This window comes from Xenopus laevis, chromosome 8S, assembly GCF_017654675.1.
Source record: "Xenopus laevis strain J_2021 chromosome 8S, Xenopus_laevis_v10.1, whole genome shotgun sequence".
NCBI lineage: Eukaryota > Metazoa > Chordata > Amphibia > Anura > Pipidae > Xenopus > Xenopus laevis.
This window is the reverse complement of record NC_054386.1, coordinates 93,745,469-93,770,927: the sequence shown is the minus strand read 5'-3', so window position 1 is coordinate 93,770,927 and position 25,459 is coordinate 93,745,469. Positions and strand designations below refer to the sequence as shown.

Below are 25,459 nucleotides of genomic sequence, written 5' to 3'. Positions count from 1 at the left end.
TCGAAATGGGTCAAATTCGCCCAAGCTTAGTACCAATATGTACTAAGACAGTTGAGTCATGTCCAGCCCGACCCAATAATTTGTCTACCCGACCAACCACATGCCGAACGCTGGCACCAAGAAGATAGCAAACTGTTCATTAGTGATGGGTGAATTTATTTGCCAGATGCAAATTCGCTGCGAATTTGCGTGTTTCGCCACCGGTGAATAAATTCGTGAATTTGCCGCGAAAATTCGCTGGTGAAAATTTTGACCTCAGCGACGTTTCCGACGTTTTATAAAGGAGCCGACTGTATGAAGATCCAAATTACAGAAAAGATCCATCTTCTGGAATACAGCTGATCCTGTGTATTCTGAATAACAGGTCCCATTTATATAGTAGCCATTCCTTTATTTTCTTCCATGTAATATTAACTGTAAATCAGCAGAACATTTGCATCGTTCATTGCACAGCTTTTTATTAGAGCAACAACACATCATGTGCCAGAAGTAGTTTATCTGATGTATTAGAACTTATACAGGAAAACCACATATAATGCAAATTCATATCTAGAAATCAAAGAGAGCAAACAATAACTGCTGACAGATGGGAGATTACAAAATATAATGTATTATATTAAAGTAACAGTCTCTTTGCGTTTGAATATTAAGTTGAATGGAAGTAGCTTTGTGCTGAGCCTCCAATAACTCTGACCAGCAAATTCCCAGATCACGTTGAACCCTTTGTTCTTCCTTAGGGCAGTTTTCTAGTAACCAAAATCAACTTCGTCATATTCCTCGCTGATACCTGAGGGTGGCCGAGGAGCACCGTTCTGTGATCTTTGAGCCTCGGATCCTAAAACAGCATTAACATGTTTATTTTATTGCCACCACTGTAATTTGAATTAAAGGAGCATCAAATACATAGTTTAAGGTATATATATATATATATATATATATATATATATATATATATATATATATATATATATATATATATATATATATATATATATATAATACACAAAAGCCATGAATATGCTGTAAATTATATCCTTATAAACGGTGAGTTCTGATGTCATCAGTTATAAACGGTGAGTTCTGATGTCATTTCTGTCACATGACTCATTGAAATTTGTGTATTATAATAAATAAAGTACCCCCAGTTGTAAAATATGAGGATATTAGAAGTTACCTCGGAGTTCCATAACCTGTATAAAAATATGGTCATGAAACTCCTCGGTAACTTATAATATCCCTATATTTTACAAAAAGGGGTACTTTATTCACTATATATATATATAAAATCCGATGGCAGCATCATAATAAAAATATTTTGTGCTCATTGGAATACATGCCTAGGTAGAAGCTAAGTATTTCTGTTGAAAAGTGTTAAATATAAAAAAAAAATCACATTTTATGCCTGCCAGTTCAGGAACTGCCCAAAGGGTGTCACTGTTTTAAAGTATATAAAGTGAAGTACGTATGTGCTCTGTTTCTTTTCTTCCTGGATTTCTCCTGGGCAGGTATGGGAAAAAGACTTACATTACAAAAAATAAGTTATTATAATGCGAAAACTGCATAAATATGTTTCTTAACAATACTGAAGTGTAATGGGATCCTTTAGACCAGGGGTCCCCAACCTTTTTTTTTACTAGTGAGCCACATTTAAATGTAAAAAGACTTGGAGAGCAACACAAGCAAGAAAAAGTTCATGGGGATGCCAAAAAAAGGGCTATGATTGGCTGTTTGGTAGCCTATATATGGACTGATACAGGAGGCTTTGTTTGGCAGTACTATAAACACAGGTGACTGTTGACCTTGACCCTGGTGCGTGCAGTAGTCGGTTTCTTCCTTGTTATGTACCTCCACCAAGGTACAGTTCAATCTGGAACAATCTAATAGCGTAAACAAGGAAAAACCCGGGAGGCAGAAGGTATCTGCTCAAGTGATTTTATTGGTATTTAACACTACATGTTTCGAGCCTCCTGGCTCTTTGTCAAAGAGCCAGGAGGCTCGAAACATGTAGTGTTAAACCAAACCAAAACTTGCCTCCAAGGCTGGAATTCAAAAATAAGCTCCTGCTTTGAGGCCACTGGGAGCAACATCCAAGGGTTTGGTGAGCAACAAGTTATTCATGAGCTACTGGTTGGGGATCACTGCCTTTGACAATAAAGGGTCAAATTCAATTGGATGAGTAAAGTCAAGTAAAATATGATTGAAGTCAATGGAGAAAACTGGAACTGAATGAGGAGATGCATTTTATCATCAATTTAAATGCGGCCCAAGGATATGAAGAAGCTTGATCCAGTCTGAACCTTTGCAACCCTAGGCCTGTACCAATAACAAAGAATGAGACTGTGAGAAAGGGCCATTAATATTTTATTTGGAATGCTGCCCTGTTACTAAAATATAGCCTCTGTGTAAACATAAATTGTAAGTCACGAAGAGGGTATTGCAAATCATTGTTAAGAAACTACACTTTTACTTAGCCCATGAACCATATAACCATATCATAATTTTCCAAATGAATGGCCAGTTGCAAAATGCTGACATTATTTTCCCCAGAGGAAACAACAGAAAATAACTTTTGACTTCTTTAAGAAGTCTGCTACAAGTTGCATGTATATGTCATACACGGTTTGCCAAACCCAGAACAAGGGCCAAGATTCCGGCCACGGCTCACATTTCTGCGTAGAACAGCCAATTTTCACTTTGGGAGGAGCCCTCCACTACTCGGATACTGCCAGGTCTTAAAGTGAGAGAACCAGGGCACAGGAAGCAGAGCAAAGTCAGGAACATGCCGGGGTCAGAAATATGAGAATAGCGAGGTACAGTACGAAGTCAAGAATGTAGTCGAAGTGCAGGGAAAGGGTCAGGACAGACAGCAATCGTCAAGGGCAGAGTCAGGCACAGGTCAGTAGAGAGGAATCATACAGAATAACAACCAGGAGCTATATCAGACAGAACATATGTTGAGCAACATGAAAGGGATTAAACGCCTTTAAATATTTGAATTTCGCATGAGTGCAATGACATCACCCAGTGGGACAAATATTAAGGGCATTTGGGCATAGGGCATTTGATTCTCTTCTAACCCTTCAATATAATCATAATCCGATTCAACAAGCTCATTTGACAATTAATCTGAAAAAGAAAGATACAGAAGAAAGTAGAGTGGAATTTGTTCTTTAGTAGTAGTTCCTAGGGCTCCCTATTTACATCTAGAATGAGAACCAAAGTAGAATTCATACCATTGAAGCCCAGGGGCATTTGGTTTTCTTCTAACCCATCAATATCATCATAATCAGATGAAACATGCTCATCTGACAAAGAATCTGAAAAGAGTAGAAAGAGTACTCTATTAGACCCACGGTTCCATAATAACATCTATAATAATACGTTGAATTCATACTCTACCTTTGAAGCCAGTGGGTATTTTATTATCTTGTGATAATTCAGTATCTTTATAATCTGATGGAACAAGCTCATCTGACAACGAATCTGCAAAAAAAAAATATATGGATGTAAGTAGAGTAGGATTTGTACTCTAACATTAGAACCCAGGGATCCATAATTACATCAATCAAGAGACTCAGATTAGAATTTATACTCTACCTTTAGGGCCAGTGTGTATTTTATTCTCTTCTGATAATTCAATATCATCATAATCAGATGGAACAAACGTATCTAACAATGGATCTTAAAAAGAAAGATATGGAAGGTTAATGGATTGGCTATGGATGGTATTTTTGGTTAATTTAGCTCTTTAATGGAAATAAAAGCATTATTTTAGACCATCAGACACCACGAGAATCCCGTACTGTTTATATTCTTCATTATTATTATATTTGCTTGAATAAAGCTTATCTGACAATAAATCTGAAATAAAAACAGTAAAAAATGCTGCACATAATTTAAGGTAAGCATGAAGTGAATATTCGGAAGTGTTTATTTTTACAGTGAGAGCTGAAGATCTGTTAATTGGTAATTACGCAGCACATTTTACATGTGAATTGAATCTGTATAAATTATAACTTATAAAATATTTAGATATAGGGTTGTCACCTTTTCTGGGGCCGGAAAACGGACAGGGGGGCGGATGACATCAGAGGTGGATCGGGGCTGGCTTTGTGCTGCACTGCCCCAACAGTTAATTTTTTTATGATGTTTAAAATATATATAAAATATGTTTAGTTGCTTATGTTTGTATGCCTATCCATTGTCTTCTTTAAGAAGTCTGCTACAAGGTGCATGTATATGTCATACACGGTTTCCCAAACCCAGAACAAGGGCCAATATTCCGGCCACGGCTCACACGTCTGCCTAGAACAGCCAATTTTCACTTTGGGAGGAGCCCTCCACTACTCGGATACTGCCAGGTCTTAAAGTGAGAGAACCAGGGCACAGGAAGCAGAGCAAAGTCAGGAACATGCCGTGGTCAGAAATATGAGAATAGCGAGGTACAGTACGAAGTCAGAATCCAAGAATTTAGTCGAAGTGCAGGAAAAGGGTCAGGACAGACAGCAATCATCAAGGGCAGAGTCAGGCACAGGTCAGTAGAGAGGAATCATACAGAATAACCACCAGGAGCTATATCAGACAGAACATATGTTGAGCAACATGAAAGGGATTAAACGCCTTTAAATATTTGAATTTCGCACGAGCGCAATGGCATCACCCAGTGGGACAAATATTAAGGCATTTGATTCTCTTCTAACCCTTCAATATAATCATAATCCGATTCAACAAGCTCATTTGACAATTAATCTGAAAAAGAAAGATACAGAAGAAAGTAGAGTGGAATTTGTTCTTTAGTAGTAGTTCCTAGGGCTTCCTATTTACATCTAGAATGAGAACCAAAGTAGAATTCATACCATTGAAGCCCAGGGGCATTTGGTTTTCTTCTAACCCATCAATATCATCATAATCAGATGAAACATGCTCATCTGACAAAGAATCTGAAAAGAGTAGAAAGAGTACTCTATTAGACCCACGGTTCCATAATTACATCTATAATAATACGTTGAATTCATACTCTACCTTTGAGGCCAGTGGGTATTTTATTATCTTGTGATAATTCAGTATCTTCATAATCTGATGGAACAAGCTCATCTGACAATGAATCTGCAAAAAGAAATATATGGATGTAAGTAGAGTAGGATTTGTACTCTAACATTAGAACCCAGGGATCCATAATTACATCAATCAAGAGACTCAGATTAGAATTTATACTCTACCTTTAGGGCCAGTGTGTATTTTATTCTCTTCTGATAATTCAATATCATCATAATCAGATGGAACAAATGTATCTAACAATGGATCTTAAAAAGAAAGATATGGAAGGTTAATGGTGTGCTATGGATGGTATTTTTCGTTAATTCAGCTCTTTAATGGAAATAAAAGCATTATTTTAGAGCTCTTTAATGGAAATAAAAGCATTATTTTAGAGCTCTTTAATGGAAATAAAAGCATTATTTTAGACCATCAGACACCAAGAGAATCCCGTACTGTTGATGTTCTTCATTATTATTATATTTACTTGAATAAAGCTTATCTGACAATAAATGCACATAATTTAAGGTATGCATGAAGTGAATATTCGGAAATGTTTATTTTTACAGTGAGAGCTGAATCAGTGGTACAGGCTGATACATTAGATAGGTATAAGAAGGGGTTGGATGGTGTTTAGCAAGTGAGGGAATACAGGGATATGGGAGATAGCTCATAGTACAAGTTCATCCAGGGACTAGTCCCATTGCATTTTGGAGTCAGAAAGGATTCCCCCTCTGAGGCAAATTGAAGAGGTTTCAGATGTTTGTTTTTTTTGCCTTTCTCTGGATCAACTGGCAGTTAGGCAGGTTATATATAGACGTAAAAGTGCATTCATATGGAAAAGCTATGCAATACGGTAATCCGGAAAACAGAGTTTAAATGTTTTTCCTTTTTAGGATTAGTGATGGGCGAATAAATTCAACAGACACGAATTTGCGTTTCACCGCAAGCAAATTAATTCGCAAAACTGCGGCAACAATTAGCCGGCAAAAGATCTGCCGCATCCAAAAATAGTTTTGAGTCAAAATTATTCAGACACCCATGAGTTTAGTGGATTTTTCGCCGTTTCACGAAAAAATGGGCACAGATTCGCCCATCACTACTTAGGATGATTCCCTAGATATTTAAGTCAAAATCATCATATTTCACAATGGATGAGAACTGGCATTCTCAAACTCAAATTATTTTTGGTGCTGCCTGCAAGAGTGGCATAATAATATAATTTAAATATATTCAAGTTGGCTTTAGCCCATTATTATACAAGCATTTTGGATGATAATATGTAATCAATTATCCAGAGTTTTCTAAGACTTCCTAATGTATCGCATAGTGGTCTAGACTTGGGCTCAGCACTTTGAATTTCTAGAATGGATACAAAATGCTGAATGCTTTTGCCTATATCAAGCAACATTACATTTAGCATTACATTTTATATGCTATTAAAGGGTCCAACATTTTGCGCCCAGCTCTCAGCTCCTTGAGATTTATAAATGAGGCCTCATGGCTTATGGAGGTAAAAACATAAAGAAGAAATAGGAACAATAGGGTTGTTTCTCCATCAACATGAAATTCTGCAACTTATTTATAGCTGGATTGAGAATCATTTGCCCATACACTGCCAAGTTATGTGAGAGATGATAGTAACAAATCGAGAAGGAAATAATTAGCTATACATAAGCGATGACATCAGAGGTGGATCGGGGCTGGCTTGCCCAACAGTAATTTTTTTTATGATGTTTAAAATATATATAATATATGTTTAGTTGCTTATGTTTGTATGCCTATCCATTGGTACTCTGCCACCTAGTAACCAAAGCTATACTGCAAGCTATTGTATCTCCTTGTTTGTAAAACCCTCCTATTCCCTTTCCTCATATGTGATGTCAGTTCCTCTCATCATCCTTTTGTGTTCCTACCTTCCATGAGTGAGGAGCTACTCCATAGGTTAGGAAATATAATATTCTTTTTGACCTACTGCACTTGTATATCAGCTCCAGTCATTACCAGCTCCATACAGGCCACTCAGTGGGGTCTCAAATAGAAATCAGCCACTATCACAGCAATTCAGCCAGAATAGGCAAGGCATAGTGCAAAGTGCACTTTTTTGGATGGACAATTGTTTCCCCCCATTTTGTATGCAGTTTAATGTGATATTAGTGCGTGATTAACCCCAAGTCTGTACCAGCTATTGACTCAACCTGCTGTTGGTACCATGTAATTATTGTCTTGTCCAGGTTGGCTGTTATTCCAGATCAATGCATACACATAATTCAATAAAGCAGATGGGGTAAATGCAAGGAGCATGTAAGGTACATCTACTTTTTATGGACGTTGTTGAGACACCAAAATGTTGTGTTTGTTTCAGTGCTGTGCAATTTTGCTTGCATTCACAAATAAGCCTTTATGTCAAAACAATAGGCTTTATTTTTTCATTTCAGGAGAACTGGCAAAAACATGGCGTATTACAAGAAATGATGCTTTACCATTGGAGACGACTGGCATTTCTTTTGTATCTGAAGGTTCAACAATGACATAAACGGGCAGTGAAAGCTCATCAATTGATGATCCTGAGAAAGATAAAAAAAAGGTTTGGAATTTAAGGGGGTTATTTATCATGGTCTGAATTTATCTCAATATCGGCTGCTACAAACTCCGATCTAACCCGTTCGGGTTTTTAATGCTTATTTATTAATACATTTTCCCGAAAATTACCTTTGCGGGAAAAGCTCAGATTTTCATGATTTTTCATGAATTTTCCCCGAAAACTCTGAAAACATCGTGAAATTGCCCGAAACCCCCGACACAACCAAAAATGCAACCTCGACAGGTTTGAGATGCCGTGTTTTTATATTCGGGCTTTAATAAATTCCAAAAAAATTTTGATTTTTTTTTTAAGCCTAAGGGGCAGATTTACTATGGGTCGAATATCGAGGGTTAATTAACCCTCGATATTCGACTAGGAACTAAAATCGTTCGACTTCGAATATCGAAGTCGAACGATTTAGCGCAAATCCTGCGATCGAACGATCGAAGGATTATTCGTTCGATCGAACGATTAAATCCTTCGAATCGAACGATTCAAAGGATTTTAATACAACGATCGAACGAATATCCTTCGATCAAAAAATCACAGGCAAGCCTATGGGGACCTTCCCCATAGGCTAACATTGACTTCGGTAGCTTTTAGCTGCCGAAGTAGGGGGTCGAAGTTTTTCTTAAAGAGACAGTACTTCGACTATCGAATGGTCGAATAGTCGAACGATTTGTAGTTCGAATCGTTCGATTCGAAGTCGAAGTAGTAGTCGAAGGTCGAAGTAGCCCATTCGATGGTCGAAGTAGCCAAAAAAACACTTCAAAATTCGAAGTTTTTTTAATTCGAATCCTTCACTCGAGCTTTGTAAATCTGCCCCTAAATGTCATCTTTCAATAGCTTTTTAGTTCAAGGCCAGTAGGCCATGGAATATTTTGCTGTCGGTTGCAATCAAAACAGGCATATCTGTAATTCCAATTAATAATTACATTTAAAGGGCTACTTCATCTGCCAAGCCATAGTTCTTTATGCTTTATCCCTGCTAATGTTTAAGGAAAATCAATCAAAATCTCTTTGTGACATAGAACTATTCGGATAATCAGTCGCAACCGTCTCCCAGATTATCTATACTTAATTAAGATTTGGTCTGATTTAAAATGTAAAACATAAACAATAATAAAAGCAAGCTTTCATGTGTGCTTGAGTAGGATGAGGCACCCTATTGGTCAGGTCAATTGGATTCATTAAGGATACATTAGTCATAATAATGTAGGTTTAGAAAAAGACACATCCATTGAGTTCAACGATAAACTGCAACTTGCCAATCTGCTAGTTTATAAGAAATATACCTGTCCCTGTGGGCTAGCGGGGTAGTGTGTACGCCAGCTGCTCGCGGGGTTGCCCGCTGCTAGTGGGGACGCTCACGACTGTTGAATTTGGTGCACTGATGCGTGCTATTCCTTTGTGAGCAGGCTTCCGGGTTTGGCGTGCGTCAGTTTGAAGATTTTGGGGCTCCTTGCACTGAAAATCATTGTTCAGCATAAAGGTCTATTTTTATAGTGCCTGGGTGCATTCCTGTTCCAATTCTAGTCTGTTGCCCGTTCTGATTCTTGCCTGTTCTTAGACCATTCTTCCGGATCCTGTCTTTACCTGCTCATTGTGTACCGACCTGGCCTGAGACCCCTACTACGCTCCTTCCTCCTGACTTTGTACTACATGCTTGATTTGGTACTGACACGGCCTGTGACCTTACTACGCTCCTGCCTCTGGACCTTGTACTGTGCTGTCTGATATGGGACTGACTCGGCCTGTCCTAGACCACCCTTCTATTCTCTGTTCCTGTTAATACGTTTGGTTCCCTTGCTCGCCTAGAACTCTTTCAACCACTATGATTAGTAATAAGATAAATGCATCCAGAGATACAGTACTTCAGAATATATCTAAAAATCATAAGTCCCTAACAAATGAAACTTGATATTTCTACAATATATGACATTTTGCTAATAGCATTCATATGTCTCTGCAAATATCACTTGATCCATTTAATTGTTGAGTTTTCAGGTCACCCCAGAGTCTAACTGAAACCAGCAAGATGAAGCCCTTGCAAAAGATATGGATCCAGTCTGGGTTGAGTATGGCAAGTAGGTTATTCTGTCATTACAAATTACAAATTAAATATTAATAAAAAAGACCTGACATTTGGTCAGCACAGATGAAGTGAACAGAATTTGCTCATACACATCAGCTGCTGACATGTTTATTTGAGACTGAATGAAAAACTTAATGGCATGTGTATGGGGCCAGAAGGATTGATATCCATCCAATGAGACTGCCACACCTGTAGCAGGATAAAAAATATTTTTTGTCCCCCCCCATAGGAAACAACAGGAACACATTTTGTATTCTACAAGCCGTTTGCTACAAGTTGATTGCACGTATTTACAAGAATATTTTAATGTAATGCATATGTGGTTTCAAGTCTATAATTTGAATCAAAGTACCATTCAGTCTCTACCTTTAAAGCTCAAGGGCCTATTATTCTCTTCTGGCCCTTTAAAATCATCATCATCATCATCATCATCATCATAATTAGAGGGGACATCCTCATCAGACAATGAATCTGAAAAATATATATATTTGGAAGCAGAGTCATTCATTTGTATTGCATTACCATGTTTCAATAAAGATTTTTTTTTAAATTCAGGTCTGCATTGAAATTCAAAGTGGAAGTTATGATATACCGTTAGATACAAGTGGAATCTCATGCTTTTTAGATCCTTCACGATATGTAGATGAAAGAAGCTTCTCTAACAAAGAACCTAAAACAAAGATGAAAGTAATTTTTAAATTTAAATAATAGATGCGCAAACACACACAGGAGGTTGGCCAAAGTGTGGAGGTCCAATATATCAGTATTTTCATTTGTAGCAACTGAAGATGTTTTTATAAGAAAAGGATTCGGAGTAATATTGGCAATGTGGAAAGTAAAAGGAATTTGGCCAAGTTTTAATGGTTATGGCATGTGGGGCTGTTTCAGCATTGCAGTTTCATTTTTGAAAAAGCATCTGTAATGTTTTTTATACTTAGGACTTTTTAGATATTCTTTATAGAGTACTTACTAGCCTTTTAGCAGTCTGGAGGGCATTAACCACCTAAAAGTAAACTTTTTGGATGGGAGCTCAATCCTTGCCAAGGTGATAGTTCAAATAACAAAGCACACACTGTGGCACATCCATTTCCAAAGATGATATGTGTGGTTTATTTAGGTCAAAGACCAGGCAACTTTTTGTTTCAGGACCAGGCTTGAAAAAGGGAAAGAGTAGGTCTGACATGTAGACATGAGGAGTGGATGTGCCGCAACATGTGTTATGTTACATAACTACAGTATCTGCACCAGGGCTGGGCAAAGATAGGACAGGGACACAAAAGAGGGAATTTAAAGGTCATCTTTCTGTCATACAGGTATAAAGCTCTGAATTACGGAAAGGCCGTCTCCCATTTTATTATAATAATCCAAATTTTTAAAAATTATTTCCTTTTTTCTGTAATAAAAAAAAAACAGTAACTTGTTAGTTTGATCCAAATTAAGATATAATTAATCCTTACTGGAAATAAAGCCAGCCTGTTGGGTTTATCTAATGTTTACATGTTTTCTAAAGGTATGAAGATCCAAATTATGGAAAGATCTGTTATCTGGAAAACCCCAGGTCCCAACCTTTTTGGATAACAGGTCCCATACCTGTACATGGAACTGACATTCCTGTAGATAGCAGACAATAATTGCGTTCAGCAGAATATAAAGAGGTTAGACCAGTGAGTCAAGTTTCTCTAAGGAGACTCGAAATTATTTTGTAATTTTACTTTTTTGAAAAACTTGTATTTTTTACCATGCCGCTGGGTACATTTCTGGAGCAGTGTGCCTCCCTTTGTAATACAGTTGTTTAGTGATTATACCTCTTTAGCTCTTAAGGTGGCCATACACTATAAGATCCGCTAATTTGGCAAAGTCGCCAAATGAGCAGATCTTAACCCAACAGCAGGCAGGCCTGGATTTGTGGAAAGGCCATCAAGCATGCGGCATGTTGCCCAACCACAACCACATTGGTTCAAAAATAGTGATGGGCGAATTTATTCGCCAGGCGTGAATTCGCGGCGAATTTGCGCGATTCGCCGCCAGCGAATAAATTCGCGAAACTCCCGCGAAAATTCGCGGAAAAAAATCGGAAAAACGGGCGCCGGCGTCAAAAACGGGCGCCGGCGTCAAAAACGAGACGCCGGCGCCGTTTCGCGAATTTTTCGCCGTTTCGCGAATTTCGCGCGAAATTCGCGAATTTTTCGGCGAAGCGAAACGGCGCAAATTCGCCCATCACTATTCAAAAACACTGGGGATACGCTGGAGATACAATATTTTTTTAAATTTCCCGTGCGCCAATCCCCATTGCTCCAGTCCCGATGATGAAAATTTGCACGAATAGAGGAAGGGGACAGGGGCGACAAACGGCAGTGGGCCTAGGGACGCCCACTATGTAAATCCAAGCGATATTGGATTAATCCGAATATTCGGACTTTACAGTGAAGAGAATGGGCTCCGGTGGGTTATAGGGCCGCATCAATTAGCCTATGAGGTCCATAAAAAAATTAAACCTGTCCGATCAATATCAGGGCAATTTTTTGCCTGATATTGATCGGGGGATCCATTGGTAGCCCCAGCACATGGGCAGATAAGCTGCCGAATCAGTCTAAAGGACCTATATCGGCATCTTTAATCTGCCTGTGTATGGCCACTTTTACATTGATTACTGATTACTACAATGTACCCCACTCAAAAAGGTAGGAAGCTGTGGTATGCACTGGAAGATTGTTCTCTTCAATTAATATATTTCAAAAGATAGAGCAGGGGAACAATGATAGTATGATAAAATAATGTATACAGACAAACAATACATATTCAGCACACGTGCATATCAATATACCAAGGGATATTAAGACATTTATGCCAAGTGGCACTAAAAAAAATGCCCATCCCCTTTAAGAAAATGGACATTATTTTTCCATATATTGCTGAACATTGGCAGGGAGTTGCTATGGAAATTTTTAAAAATCTTAAACCTCTGTTTGATGGGTGCCGCTCAGCTGGAATCTCTGGCATTCTTGGTAACTTGCCACGAGGCTCATAATTTCTTCTGCTGCCTAAGTGAAAAAAATCAGCAAAACAGTCACTCTTGTCAAGATTAGAAATAAGGGTTTAAAGTTGGGATAGGGGTTAAGTTTTAAGTTTGGAAAAAGTTAGGCCAGATTTATAAAAATTCAAATTTGAGTTTTTGTCGCAATTCAAATATTTTCAAATTTGAAGTTTCCAAACTTGACAATTTTGACACAAGCGGCAATTTTTATATACGCGTCTCTTTTGTCCACGCAACAATTTTTTTTTTGTTGCAGTGAATTTTCCACAATGAATTTTCACCACAGTTTCGCAAAAACATTCAGGTGCGACGAAATGTGGATATTTGCCGCAATTCCATGACTGGAGAATAAATTTGCCTAGCACTAGTCAAATCTAATTTGAGCTATGAAAAAACTCTTACGCTTAGTAAAAATTAGTGAATTGGCATCTCATGTAGTCATGAATCGATGAAAATCATTGGTGTGGCATAACACATATTCGCTACATAAAGAAATGCATTCCTTTCTTTAGAATTTTGAGGAATTGAGAAAATTTTGGAAGATGCTTGGCTGGTATACACAAAAAATAGACAAGGGAAACATTGCATGAAGAATTAATGACACCATTAGAGACGCTGGTGGCCAAGTTTGCAAATTAGGCAACAAAGTGAAAGAAATTTGCTGTCCATAGCCCAATAATAAGATACTTCAGCTAAAAGAGATCTGTTAGATGTTTAACAGCAAGGACACTCAAACTGATTTTGCAGCAGATACCAAGGCAAAGTAGTGGTTCCACATGGAGGACAACATGCAAAACAACTCTCTTTTCAATTGTATGGACACATGTAGGTCATGTTCCTTTGTACTGTTCATTTTCAGCTTTCTGTTTTTCTTCATGTCTTTCGCAATGTCTTCTCTTCTTTCTTTATTACCTTTTAGAATCTCATGTTCTTCTAAACTCTTCCCTCTGGCCCCACACTTTTTCTCTAGGTTTCTTCGTTTAGGAACTTTCTTTAAACAGTATTTGTGATGTAGGGTTTCATGTATTGTGAATAAAATATAATGGTACCTGTCTGAACATACCTGAGAGTTCTGTGTCCCGTGGCTTCATACTACTGTAATTAGAATCGATGTTCAGGTAAACTGAGTCAATCGAGGATTTTTTTCTGATGCGGAGAGCTGACAAATAAACCAATATGTTACTGAAAAATAATAAAGCATTTTATCCTATTTATATATATACTTACGGATAAACCTAACTGATTCCACTTCTAAGCTCATTGAAGGGAACATCCTCCCCGATTTAGCCAAAGAAAGCAATACCTATAAAATGCATTGTATTTCCAGGTCTGGAAGGATTAGTGCTGGACAGTCATAAACTGTCTGACTACTCAAAGGGAAACAAGGCTCAACTTCTAAGACTTCCATATGATGTACAAGTTAACTAATTCCAATCTATAGAAATACCTCCAAATCAGGCATTTCCTGAGCTCTCATAAACACTCATACTGTACAGGTATGGGATCCATTATCTGCAAATACGTTATCCAGAAAGCTCCAAATTATTGAAAGGCCATCTCCCATAGACTCCATTATAATCAAATAATCCAAATTTTTGTAAATTGATTATCCTTTTCTCTGTAATAAATAAAATAGTAGCTTGTACTTGATCCCAACTAGGATAGAATTAATACTTATTGGGAGCAAAGCCAACCTATTAGGTTTATTTAATGGTTATATGATTTTTAAGTATATTTAAGGTATGAAAATCCAAATTAAGGAAAAGTATGTTATCCGAAAAACCTCAGGTCCTGAACATTCTGGATAACAGGTCCCATACTTGAACCATTTGAATATTGTTCTGTGCAACAAATTCCCAGGGAAGCCCAAATTAATCAGCATTATTGACATAATTCTGAATGGACTTCCATATTAACAAATGCAATCTTTATAAAGTGAGAAAAAGGCTTACAAACTCCATTTACAAGCATAAATGGTAAATCGCCTTCACATCAGTTAAGGATGTTTGCAAACACACACATATATATAATTCCTCCGACAGAATGGAATGTGCATTGGAAATAAAAATATAAAATTCTTATAACTGAAAGACAATTTGCATTCATTTTCATAACAGAAAACGATGTGCTATCTGTGACCAGAGAACCTAACTGCAGTGACAGCTACATGCTTTTAAATTGCTGACCTGATGATTGGTTGTTGTAGATGACTAGAGCTGTAGCAAACTTTGCAGCTTTTATTTTATTACTATAGTAACCCCAAGTTTGAGTCACATCATGCACCTACATTTTGTTAATCTCATGACAATATGGTTGTCATTGCATCACACAATACGATTGAGGCCAAAAATTTTATTTTTCCATATAATTTACATCCAAAAGATCTTGTGTGAACAACAATTTTTTTCCTGTAATCAAAGCTGTATCCTGTAAGTAAAAAGCTCTAAAAACAAGCAAGGAACTCACCATTTCTATATGAACACATTTTCCTCATCAGAGCTAATAATAGAATGATTGCTAGAGCCAACAACACTGCCAAAACAACACAACAGGTAATGTTGGAAGTGAACCCAGGAACATACTCATCAGTTAGTGGAGCAGCCACTGTGATTGGTTGTTCTAAACGTAATAAAAAAGAAGAAGAGAAATAGTAGAATACATTTATTTGCATCCATAAACCATGAGGGCTGTATGTAAGGGGGTACACCAAGTAATTGCTGTGAATGTTACTGTAGTTAGTTAATGTGTTAACGTTATAAATCTGTGGTTAAAACATAAGTAATGGTAATAATTGTAATGTTTTAGAATGGTGATAAGGTAATGGAAGTTTAGTTGTAATTCTGACCCTGGTCACTAGAGGGGGATAGAGTGCAAAGGTTATTTAAAGGGATACTGTCATGGGAAAAATTTTTTTTTCAAAACACATCAGTTAATAGTGCTGCTCCAGCAGAATTCTGCACTGAAATCCATTTCTCAAAAGAGCAAACAGATTTTTTTATATTCAATTTTGAAATCTGACATGGGGCTAGACATTTTGTCAATTTCCCAGCTGCCCCTGGTCATGTGACTTGTGCCTGCACTTTAGGAGAGAAATGCTTTCTGGCAGGCTGCTGTTTTTCCTTCTCAATGTAACTGAATGTGTCTCAGTGGGACATGGGTTTTTACTATTGATCTACCAGGCAGCTGTTATCTTGTGTTAGGGAGCTGTTATCTGGTTACCTTCCCATTGTTCTTTTGTTTGGCTGCTGGGGGGGGGGGGAAAGGGAGGGGGTGATATCACTCCAACTTGCAGTACAGCAGTAAGGAGTGATTGAAGTTTATCAGAGCACAAGTCACATGACTTGGGGCAGCTAGGAAATTGACAAAATGTCTAGCCCCTTGTCAGATTTCAAAATTGAATATAAAAATATCTGTTTGCTCTTTTGAGAAACGGATTTCAGTGCAGAATTCTGCTGGAACAGCACCATTAACCGATTCATTTTGAAAATGACATGACAGTATCCCTTTAAGGGAAGGACACACCCAGGGCAGGGTTCTTCTTTTTCTAGACATCGGCTGGACAGGTACAGTTAGCGAGCGGGTCTCCTAGTAAGAAGTACTAAGTACTTCATATAAACAGGAGAGATAGCATGGGTAGTCCAGACCCCAACAAGGAGTTATTGACCTAGAAGCCATGGCTAAGCCAAAGACAGGGCAGAAGTGATAGTTGTAGGAATTGTAGGGAATTCTGACCCAGAGTAGGGCAAAGGGGCATACAGCATACTGCTAGGACCTGCTTCCAATAAGGATAAATTATATCTTAGTTGGGATCAAGTACAAGGTACTGTTTTATTATTAGACAGAAAAGGGAAATCATTTTTAAAGATATGGACTATTTGATTATAATGGAGTCTATGGGAGATGGTCTTTCCATAATTTGGAACTTTCTGGATAATGAGTTTCTGGATAAAGGATTCCATACCTGTATTTCTATTGCAATTACTGAAAAAGTAGCAATATTTAACTCTTTAGAGTTTCTTCTACTTAGCAAAGCTTTATCATTTCATTATTTTGGGAAGGGCATTTGCATAAAAATATAACTTTCTGCATGGTGGGAGCGAAATTGATTTTAGAACAAAAACTGCCTGGGATGGCGAAGCTGATAAGCTGAATTCTATTGTGCCAATAATCCCCATATAGAAAATGCAGAGTATAATTGCAGCATAACTGATGTCTCACCTGAACAGACTACGCCAACATCTGTGTCATGCGATTTACAATATGGGCGATAATATGGTTCATCCTTACAATCCCAGAGAGTAGATTCTCTTCCTGTGCAATTCAAGTGATTAAAGAAAATTTTTCCTGCTCCAGAACCAAAAGATTTTAATGTCATATGCTCAGTGCCAGCACTAGAACTCATACAACCCATTTGTCTACAGATCACAAGAGCAAGGAGTTTATTCTTTGGGTAATGTGTATGATGAATGAGATGTTCACACACTGTCCCCCATTCGCCATTCTTTTTTATTTCTACTCGACCCTCACATGATTTGGAACTTCCAACAAGCCTGATATTGGTCTTGCCTATAAATAAAAACATATATTACATCATTGTGATTTAGCCCTCAAATATCTTCATCATAATTTCTCAGTCATATTTAAAAAAAAAAATTCCATAAGACTTACTATTTCAGCAGACCATACACATTGATTTCTATAAATGGTTATATAAAGTATAATTGTAAGAGAGTCTGTGTTAGAGTTTGGGGATTTAGCAATAAAGAGATTTTGTAAGGGTATGTTATACACTAATTAAAAGTGATGATTTATTAAAAAAAAAAACAGAAATAAACATAAAAAAGTGATGATTTGATGTCCTCTACTCTCTACTACTGCTCTACTGCTGTGGAAGGGAGAAAGCTCTCAGCGGTCACAAGCTTTTAGTGCATATCACTGATCTGTGGCTTGGTTTTTACTTGCAGGCAAAGCGTGTGATAACTATGCTGTGACAAGTGATTCATCTTGTGAACACAGCAGATAATATTAAAGGGATACTGTCATGGGAAAACATGTTTTTTTCAAAATGAATCAGTTAATAGTGCTGTTCCAGCAGAATTCTGCACTGAAATCCAATTCTCAAAAGAGCAAACAGATTTTTTTATATTCAATTTTGAAATTTGACATGGGGGTAGAGATATTGTCAATTTCCCAGCTGCCCCAAGTCATGTGACTTGTGCTCTGATAAACTTCAATCACCCCTTACTGCTGTACTGCAAGTTGGAGTGATATCACCCCTTCCCTTTCCCCCCCAGCAGCCAAACAAAAGAACAATGGGAAGGTAACCAGATAACAGCTCCCTAACACAAGATAACAGCTGACTGGTAGATCTAAGAACAACACTCAATAGTAAAAACCCATGTCCCACTGAGACACATTCAGTTACATTGAGAAGGAAAAACAGCAGCCTGCCAGAAAGCATTTCTCTCCTAAAGTGCAGGCACAAGTCACATGACCAGGGGCAGCTGGGAAATTGACAATATGTCTAGCCCCATGTCAGATTTCAAAATTGAATATAAAAAAATCTGTTTGCTCTTTTGAGAAATGGATTTCAGTGCAGAATTCTGCTGGAGCAGCACAATTAACTGATTCATTTTGATTTTTTTTCCCATGACAGTATCCCTTTAAGGGTGGAGTGCTATGGGAGTAGCATCAGATGGGAAAACCTACCCAGGCTAATTATGCACTTGGAAAGAAATAATAAACACTAGTTATGCACTAAATGGATGGCTCTGTCTACTTTGCTGAAGCATTTGATGCAGTATCACACTGAAGGTCAATAGGTAAATTAAGGAATGTTGGCCTGGAACATAGTATTTGTACTTGGATAGAGAATTGGCTAAAATATATATCACAAAGAGTGGCAGTAAATGGCACCATTTCTGATTGGACCAGTGTTGATAGTGGAGTACCGCAGGGCTTTAACTTGTTTATTAATGACCTGGAGGTGGGCATTGAAAGTACTGTTTCTATTTTTGCAGATGATACTAAATTGTGCAGAACTATAGGTTCCATGCAGGATGCTGCCACTTTGCACAGTGATTTGTCTAAATTGGGAAACTGGGCAGCAAACTGGAAAATGAAGTTCAATGTTGATACATGCAAAGTTATACACATTTGTAGAAATAATATAAATGCGAGTTATACAGTAGTGGGCAGTGTGTTGGGGGTTTTCTTAATTGAGAAGGCTCTGAAGATTTTTTTAGATAACAAAGTATCTAATTCTGGGCAGTGTTTTTTTGTAGAAACAGAAGCAAATAAAGTTCTGACTTGCATAAAAAAGGGCATTAACTCAAGGGATGAAAACATAATTATACCTCTTTATAGGTCCCTGGTGAGGCCTCATCTGGAGTATGGGGGCAGTTTTGGACTCCAGTCCTTAAGAGGGATATAAATGAGCTGGAGAGAGTGCAGAGACTAAGGGGCCCATTTACTTAGTTCGAGTGAAGAAATAGAGGAAAAAAAGTTAGAATTTCGAATGGTCGAATATGGCTACTTCGACCATCGAATGGGCTACTTCGACCTTCGACTACGACCTGGAATCGAACAATTCTAACTAAAAATCGTTCGACTATTCGACCATTCGATAGTCTAAGTACTGTCTCTTTAAAACAACCCCCTAGTTCGCCACCTAAAACCTACCGAGGCCAATGTTAGCCTATGGGGAAGGTCCCCATAGGCTTCCTAACAATTTCCTGATCGAAGGAATATCCTTCGATCGATGAATTAAAATCGTTCGATCGTAGGAATAGCGCAAAATCCTTCGACTTCGATATTTGAAGTATTTTACTTCGACAGTCGAATATCGAGGGTTAATTAACCCTCGATATTCGACCCTAGGTAAATGTGCCCCTAAGTGCAACTAAACTGGTTAGAGGGAGGGAAGACTTAAATTATGAGGGTAGACTGTCAAGGTTGGGGTTGTTTTCTCTGGATAAAAGATGGACATGATTACTATATACAAGTATATTATAGCAGGGGATCTTTTTTCCATAGAAAAGATCAATACAATAGAGGCCACCGATTTAGACTAGAAGAAAAGAACTTTCATTTGAAGCAACGTAGGGGGTTCTTCACAGTCAGGATGGGTGATATTGTGATGCTGATTCTGTTAATGCCTTTAAGTTGGGCTTTGATGATTTCATAATAACATAGGCTATTGTGATGCTGAAATTTACCGATATATATATATATATATATATATATATATATATATATATATATATATATATATATATATATATATATATATATATATATATAAACACACTCATACTCATGTATGTATGTGTACTGGGTTTCATTTGGAGTGATTAAACTTGATGGACTTTGGTCTTTTTTCAACCCAGCTAAACTATGTAAGAAAATATTGCTTAGTCCCTTGTTTCAACTATTTATAGCAGTGATGTCCATGTAGTTAAAAAAAGGATTACACAACTATCTGCTCCTTAATGTGAGGTTTATAGAAGTCAGCGAAACTAGAAGTTATATTAGTACAGAAATGTCAATGTATTCTGTGCATGTGAGTAGTACCTGATGAAATATTTTTGTATACTCTATGAAAACAATATCATCTCAAAAATATATAAAATTTAGTTTTTAATCATTTAGAAAAATGTATAATGTTATTTTATATATATATATATATATATATATATTTATATATATATATATATATATATGTATATATATATTTATTACAATAATCTTGGGAGACAAATTAAGAAACACTTACCTTCAATGCCAGTGAACAGGCCTAATAAAGCAGCCATATATATTAAACTTCTCTTTAACATCTTGTCTCAGAAATATGTTCCAAACAGCGTGTTGTTGAACAAAACCAACTATTTGAAAAAAAAAAAAAAAAAGCTTTGTCTACTGATACGTGGTTGGTCTTCACTAGTTATCATTTTTTCTCAAAAAGTTGATATTTATCAAACTTCCTCTATACTCGTTACATTTACAAAGAATCCCATTCATGATTACATTTATATGTAATATAATACATGTTATGTAAGTAAGACAATACGGACCTCTTTATTACATTCTTACATTTTCCCAACTTGAATTTTTGAAATGTATCAATTTAAAAACAATTGAATGAAAACTTTTAGCAGCTAAACCCTGGAGAAGCTTCTATATAAGCCAACAGTAGGTTTGTTTTTAATGATTAATATATTTTATTTTTTGAGTGGACAGTATAATTTGTAAAGATAAATGCAACAATTTGCATTTTGTTGCAATCAGGTTATTTTTATCTAAGAATTGAAATGTTTGAGTTTTCTTGATTCAAGTGTCCTTGTAAATATGCTACAAATTTTGTTAAAAGAACAATGAAATTTGAAATAAAAAAATGCTTCCACAGAAATGATTGGAAAATAGTTTTTGCCTGAATTTGGTCCTGTTTTACAATTACAGCTTTATCCCCTATCCAGGTGTAGTAGTATTTCCCTGGTAGTACAGCAGCTGGCCATGGGTGTCAGGTTTCCTAGTCTATAAAAGAAAAATAAATATGTTCTTGATGATTTTCTGAGTGACCTCACTTGATTGTGAAGGTGGTTGTTGCCAGAAGACCCTGAGGTGACGGTAGCTCAGTCGGAGGAGAAGACAACTTCTCCAATAGCTCACTCTAGTGAGAGAGACACAGATCAGGCTACTTAGTAGATCAGTCTTAGAAGAGGCTTAAACAAGGAGACCAGAAGGGTTAGTATAGGAGTCTAGTATAGGGACTCAAGATGTTAGGAATAGAAGATTCCTAGATTAAGGGGCCATTGTGAGCATCTGTCAATGCTGGGAACTAGTTTACCTATATGTTCTACCTGTGAAAGTGTAACTCTGAACTGTGGATGAATTATATATGAAGTGACTGATGCTTGTACAGCACCACTGAAGAGATTATGTAAAATGCAAATGGTTGCAAGAAACACTGGTGCTCAAGTTATTGTGAGATTAAGGGGCCGATTCATCAAGGGTCGAATATCGAGGGTTAATTAACCCTCGATATTCGACTGGCAATTAAAATCCTTCGACTTCGAATATCGAAGGATTTAGTGCAAATACTGCGATTGTACGATCAAAGGATTATTCCTTCGATCGAACGATTAAATCCGTCGAATCGAACGATTCGAAGGATTTAAACCCAACGATCGAAGGAATATCCTTCGATCAAAAAAACTTAGGAAAGCCTATGGGGACCTTCCCCATAGGGTAACATTGACTTCGGTAGCTTTTAGATGCCGAACTAGGGGGTCAAAGTTTTTTTTAAAGAAACAGTACTTTGACTATCGAATGGTCGAATAGTCGAACGATTTTTACTCCGAATCCTTTGATTCTAAGTCGTAGTCGAAGGTCGAAGTAGCCCAAAAAAACCTTCGAAATTCGAAGTTTTTTTACTTCGAATCCTTCACTAGAAGTTAGTGAATCGGCCCCCAAGTTTTGTATGTGTGATTCAGTGTGGTCGAGCCTTCCTCCACTAGTACAGCAAGGGACCACCTAAGAGAGAGTGCCCAGTAACACGTGCGCTGCAAGAGTTGCAATTATTCAAGTCCAAGTTGGGTACAAACAAGGAATCTTGTATCCAAAGGGTGTGAGGGTTTTCAAAAATAAAGAGGCAAATGTAAAAAGTAGAAAAATTTATTAGGACATGAAGACCTAACGCGTTTCGTGCCTATAGGGGCACTTACTCATAGGCACAAACAAGGAATGTATTAATCTCCAGAATGTGGCTCATCTGCAAAATAATGTTACGTATTGTGATTTTACAAATATTTCTTTCAGTGCTAAAATTAGCTTACGACCCCTCTAGTGTATATGAGAGGGTCTAGTTAAACAGAGGCAAGTATAATTTAACTGTAAAATTGTGTGGTTTCTATACATAAGAGAATGGCAAGTTCTCCTTGTGTTTATATTTCTTTTTTTTTTTTTAAATTTTTAAAATTTTTATTGATTTTTGAAAGCAAAATCCAAGTCGTATGCGTAATACAGTACAGTAATGCATTAATGCACAGGAGTAGATAGATTACAGAAACAGTCCAAGTAATACAATATATGCATCTAAGAGATCGAACCAGACTTATCTGCAATAAAAAAATGTATGTACTCTCACATTGAATATAGACTGCCTCATCCGCTGTCATTGATACAAGTAGAAAAATAAGTTCTGCAGATCAACTTGGATTGATAAAGGGAGAAAGGGAAGAGATAGAGCAAAAAAAAAATTAAAAAAGGAAAAAAAAAAAAAAAAGGGAAAAAATAAAAAATAAATAAATAGGGAAAGGGGAAGTGGAATTCCAGATTTAGCAAGGCCATGTCCAATCCAATCAAACACGAGAACTAGCAGTTCAGTCTGTTCTAGAGACAAGCTAATTTTTAACATCTTTCCATCAAGACACACAGTCCGCATCATGGGCAATGTCGCAATAATGTAAACAGAAAAGTATAGTAAACAGATATCAAGTCTTCATAGCCATGTCATGGTCTGGCAGAGTTCCCCAATGTAGTATTTTAGATTAATTACCCCTCTGTGCAACCTCCATGTACTGAATCCACAATCGCCAAGTTGCCCAGTGGTTCCGTTTAGCTTTATAAGAGTCAGCATGTAGGTCTTCATATTTACGTATATCCTCCATCTCCATAATCCATTCTGTTAACGTAGGTATCTGTGGAGATTTCCATTTACGAGGAATCAGAAGTTTCGCTGCATTTAGAGCATATTGGGTCAGTGATCTCTTATAGGAGGCTACTGAGTGCTCATTATGATGGAGAAGGATCACTGCAGGGTCTCTGATGATCTGAAGTTGTAGCTCCTTGCTACAAATATCTAGTATTATTGGTGTTTATATTTCTTGTATAAATGTTATTGAAGGAATGTATTGATGCATTTACATCTCTGGAACCTGTGTAACTAATAACCCACATTTTTTTGTACAAAAAAAAAAAAAATTACGATAGGAAAAACCACCCTTGACTTTAAGGCATGTGGAAAAAAAGTGAACGAGACAAAAAAGTCGCCACAAAAAAACTGTCATTGACTTTCATGCATTTGGAGTGACAAAAAATGTTGTCTATTGATTTCAATGCGTTTCACAAATTTGTTCACCGTTTTGTGAATTTTTTAACAGTTACACTAATTGGGACAGATTCGCTCATCACTATTTATAATCTTTTATTCATATAACAAAAATTTATTCTGCAGCACCTCGATAAAGTTTAGGCATCAGTGCCTTCCCAAGTGGCTCCTACCACATTTATACACAGTGGTTAATTTTATTAGACATCTATTCATTTCCATTTTTTAAAATATATAAAACACCATATATATGGGGGCAGATTTACTAAAGGGCAAAGTGACTACCGTTAGCGATGTTTTGCCAGAAATCCCATCCACAGGGACATTGCCAATTTACTAACAGGTGTAGACGAACTCGCGGGACCTTCGCTAGCGTCCATTCGCCCTCTTTCCCCAGGCGACTTTTAGTTCTGGTGAACGGTCTTTACTCTGCAAATTCAGTAAAGTGAGAATTTTACTGAACATTACCTATTTCGCCAGAGTTTCTTTTGCCACCTCAGACCAGACGAACTGCTAAAATTAAGCATAATATTAGTGACATCATATCTGATGCCGGAAATGCATTAAAGTTGTAAAAAAGCTGGCGACTTGTCCTTTTTTTTTAAGTGGGATTGCCTGTAAAAGTCCTATTAAACTTTTTTGGGTTAATAATTTCCCCCAGACATTTGAGGGCCATGGAACATTCATTTTAGGGTGGGCTCATTACATGATCTCTTTTGTCTTTATTCCGGTTCTTGGACATTTGTAATAATAAGTGGCCACTTCAAGCATTTGCACCAACATCTCTAATAAAGACGTCCATACAACTTTAATGTACCCTCCCTATTCAAATGGACCTAAGAGTAAGAGGACTAACAAAGTTTCGCTAGGCAGAATGGCGTAATTTCACTGTGAAACACTCGCACTGCCGTAGTAACGCTAGCGAAAAGTCACCAGCGTTCGGCACCTAGGACGCAACTTCGCATTTTAGTGAATTAGTGTAGTGGTAACAAATTTTCATCTGACGAAGTGGCGTGAAGTGTGCAAAGCATTCGTTGGCGACAATTCGCCCTTTAGTGAATCTGCCCCATGGTCTTTTGCAGCTTGTACTGAGCCTACATTGATGAATTACATTCAAATACATGAATTGCCATGTTGCACCAAATTTATTTGCTCCTAATACTGATATTAATGCCATATCCTTGAAGTTAGCCTTGGCTTTTGCGTGTAACCATATCCATGCTATAAAAACATTAAATATTTAGGTATACTGAAGGCAACGCCATTCCCCACAAAACTGTATGTTTATGTCTTTCTTGTCCATGTTAAAAGAACTTTTCTACATACTATACCCTACTGTACAGGCCCATACAGACTTATCAGTGCTGTCTCCCTCTTTGAGGCCTTGCTGTACTCTAGAATCAAAGAGAGAAAACAGACCCACTCTTAAAGGAGAAGGAAAGCTACGGAGGCATTTTATTGCCAATAGATTAGCTGCAATAGTGCAAGCTAGAATGCTATATTTATTCTGTAGAATGTTTTACCATACCTGAGTAAAAAGCTCTAGAAACTCTCTGTTTGTTTAGAATAGGAGCTGCAGTATTAATGTGGTGTGACATCACTTCC

The 25,459-nt window shown here is 37.2% G+C and overlaps 1 protein-coding gene across 2 annotated transcripts; it reads right to left on the bottom strand.

Moving 5' to 3' along the window:
- Window positions 1-230: 230 nt before the first annotated feature.
- On the bottom strand, window positions 231-20,621 carry LOC108700685. 2 transcript variants are annotated; one of them, XM_041574422.1, is made up of 15 exons: window positions 20,522-20,621; window positions 16,966-17,313; window positions 15,214-15,366; window positions 13,811-13,906; window positions 12,674-12,754; window positions 10,306-10,383; window positions 10,080-10,184; window positions 7,518-7,601; window positions 5,220-5,303; window positions 5,023-5,106; window positions 4,857-4,940; window positions 3,598-3,681; window positions 3,400-3,483; window positions 3,234-3,317; window positions 231-835 (listed from the first exon to the last, which is right to left on the bottom strand). In XM_041574422.1, exons 1-15 carry the CDS (start codon window positions 20,580-20,582, stop codon window positions 747-749), a joined length of 1,599 nt encoding a protein of 532 aa, XP_041430356.1. In that variant the 5' UTR covers window positions 20,583-20,621; the 3' UTR covers window positions 231-746. The 2 variants fall into 2 exon arrangements, with proteins under 2 accessions (XP_041430356.1, XP_041430357.1); XM_041574423.1 differs by having other exon boundaries at window positions 5,220-5,291.
- Between the last annotated feature and the right edge of the window lie 4,838 nt (window positions 20,622-25,459).

Bases quoted from the DNA above. Each gene is read 5' to 3' on its own strand.
- LOC108700685 (XM_041574422.1), bottom strand. From the start codon at position 20,582: ATGTTAAAGAGAAGTTTAATATATATGGCTGCTTTATTAGGCCTGTTC. The intron at 13,907-15,213 runs GTGAGTTCCTTG...TTTATTTGTCAG, and splicing joins AATGTGTTCATATAGAAATG to CTCTCCGCATCAGAAAAAAA. The intron at 3,318-3,399 runs GTAGAGTATGAA...TACTCTTTTCAG, and splicing joins AATACCCACTGGCTTCAAAG to ATTCTTTGTCAGATGAGCAT.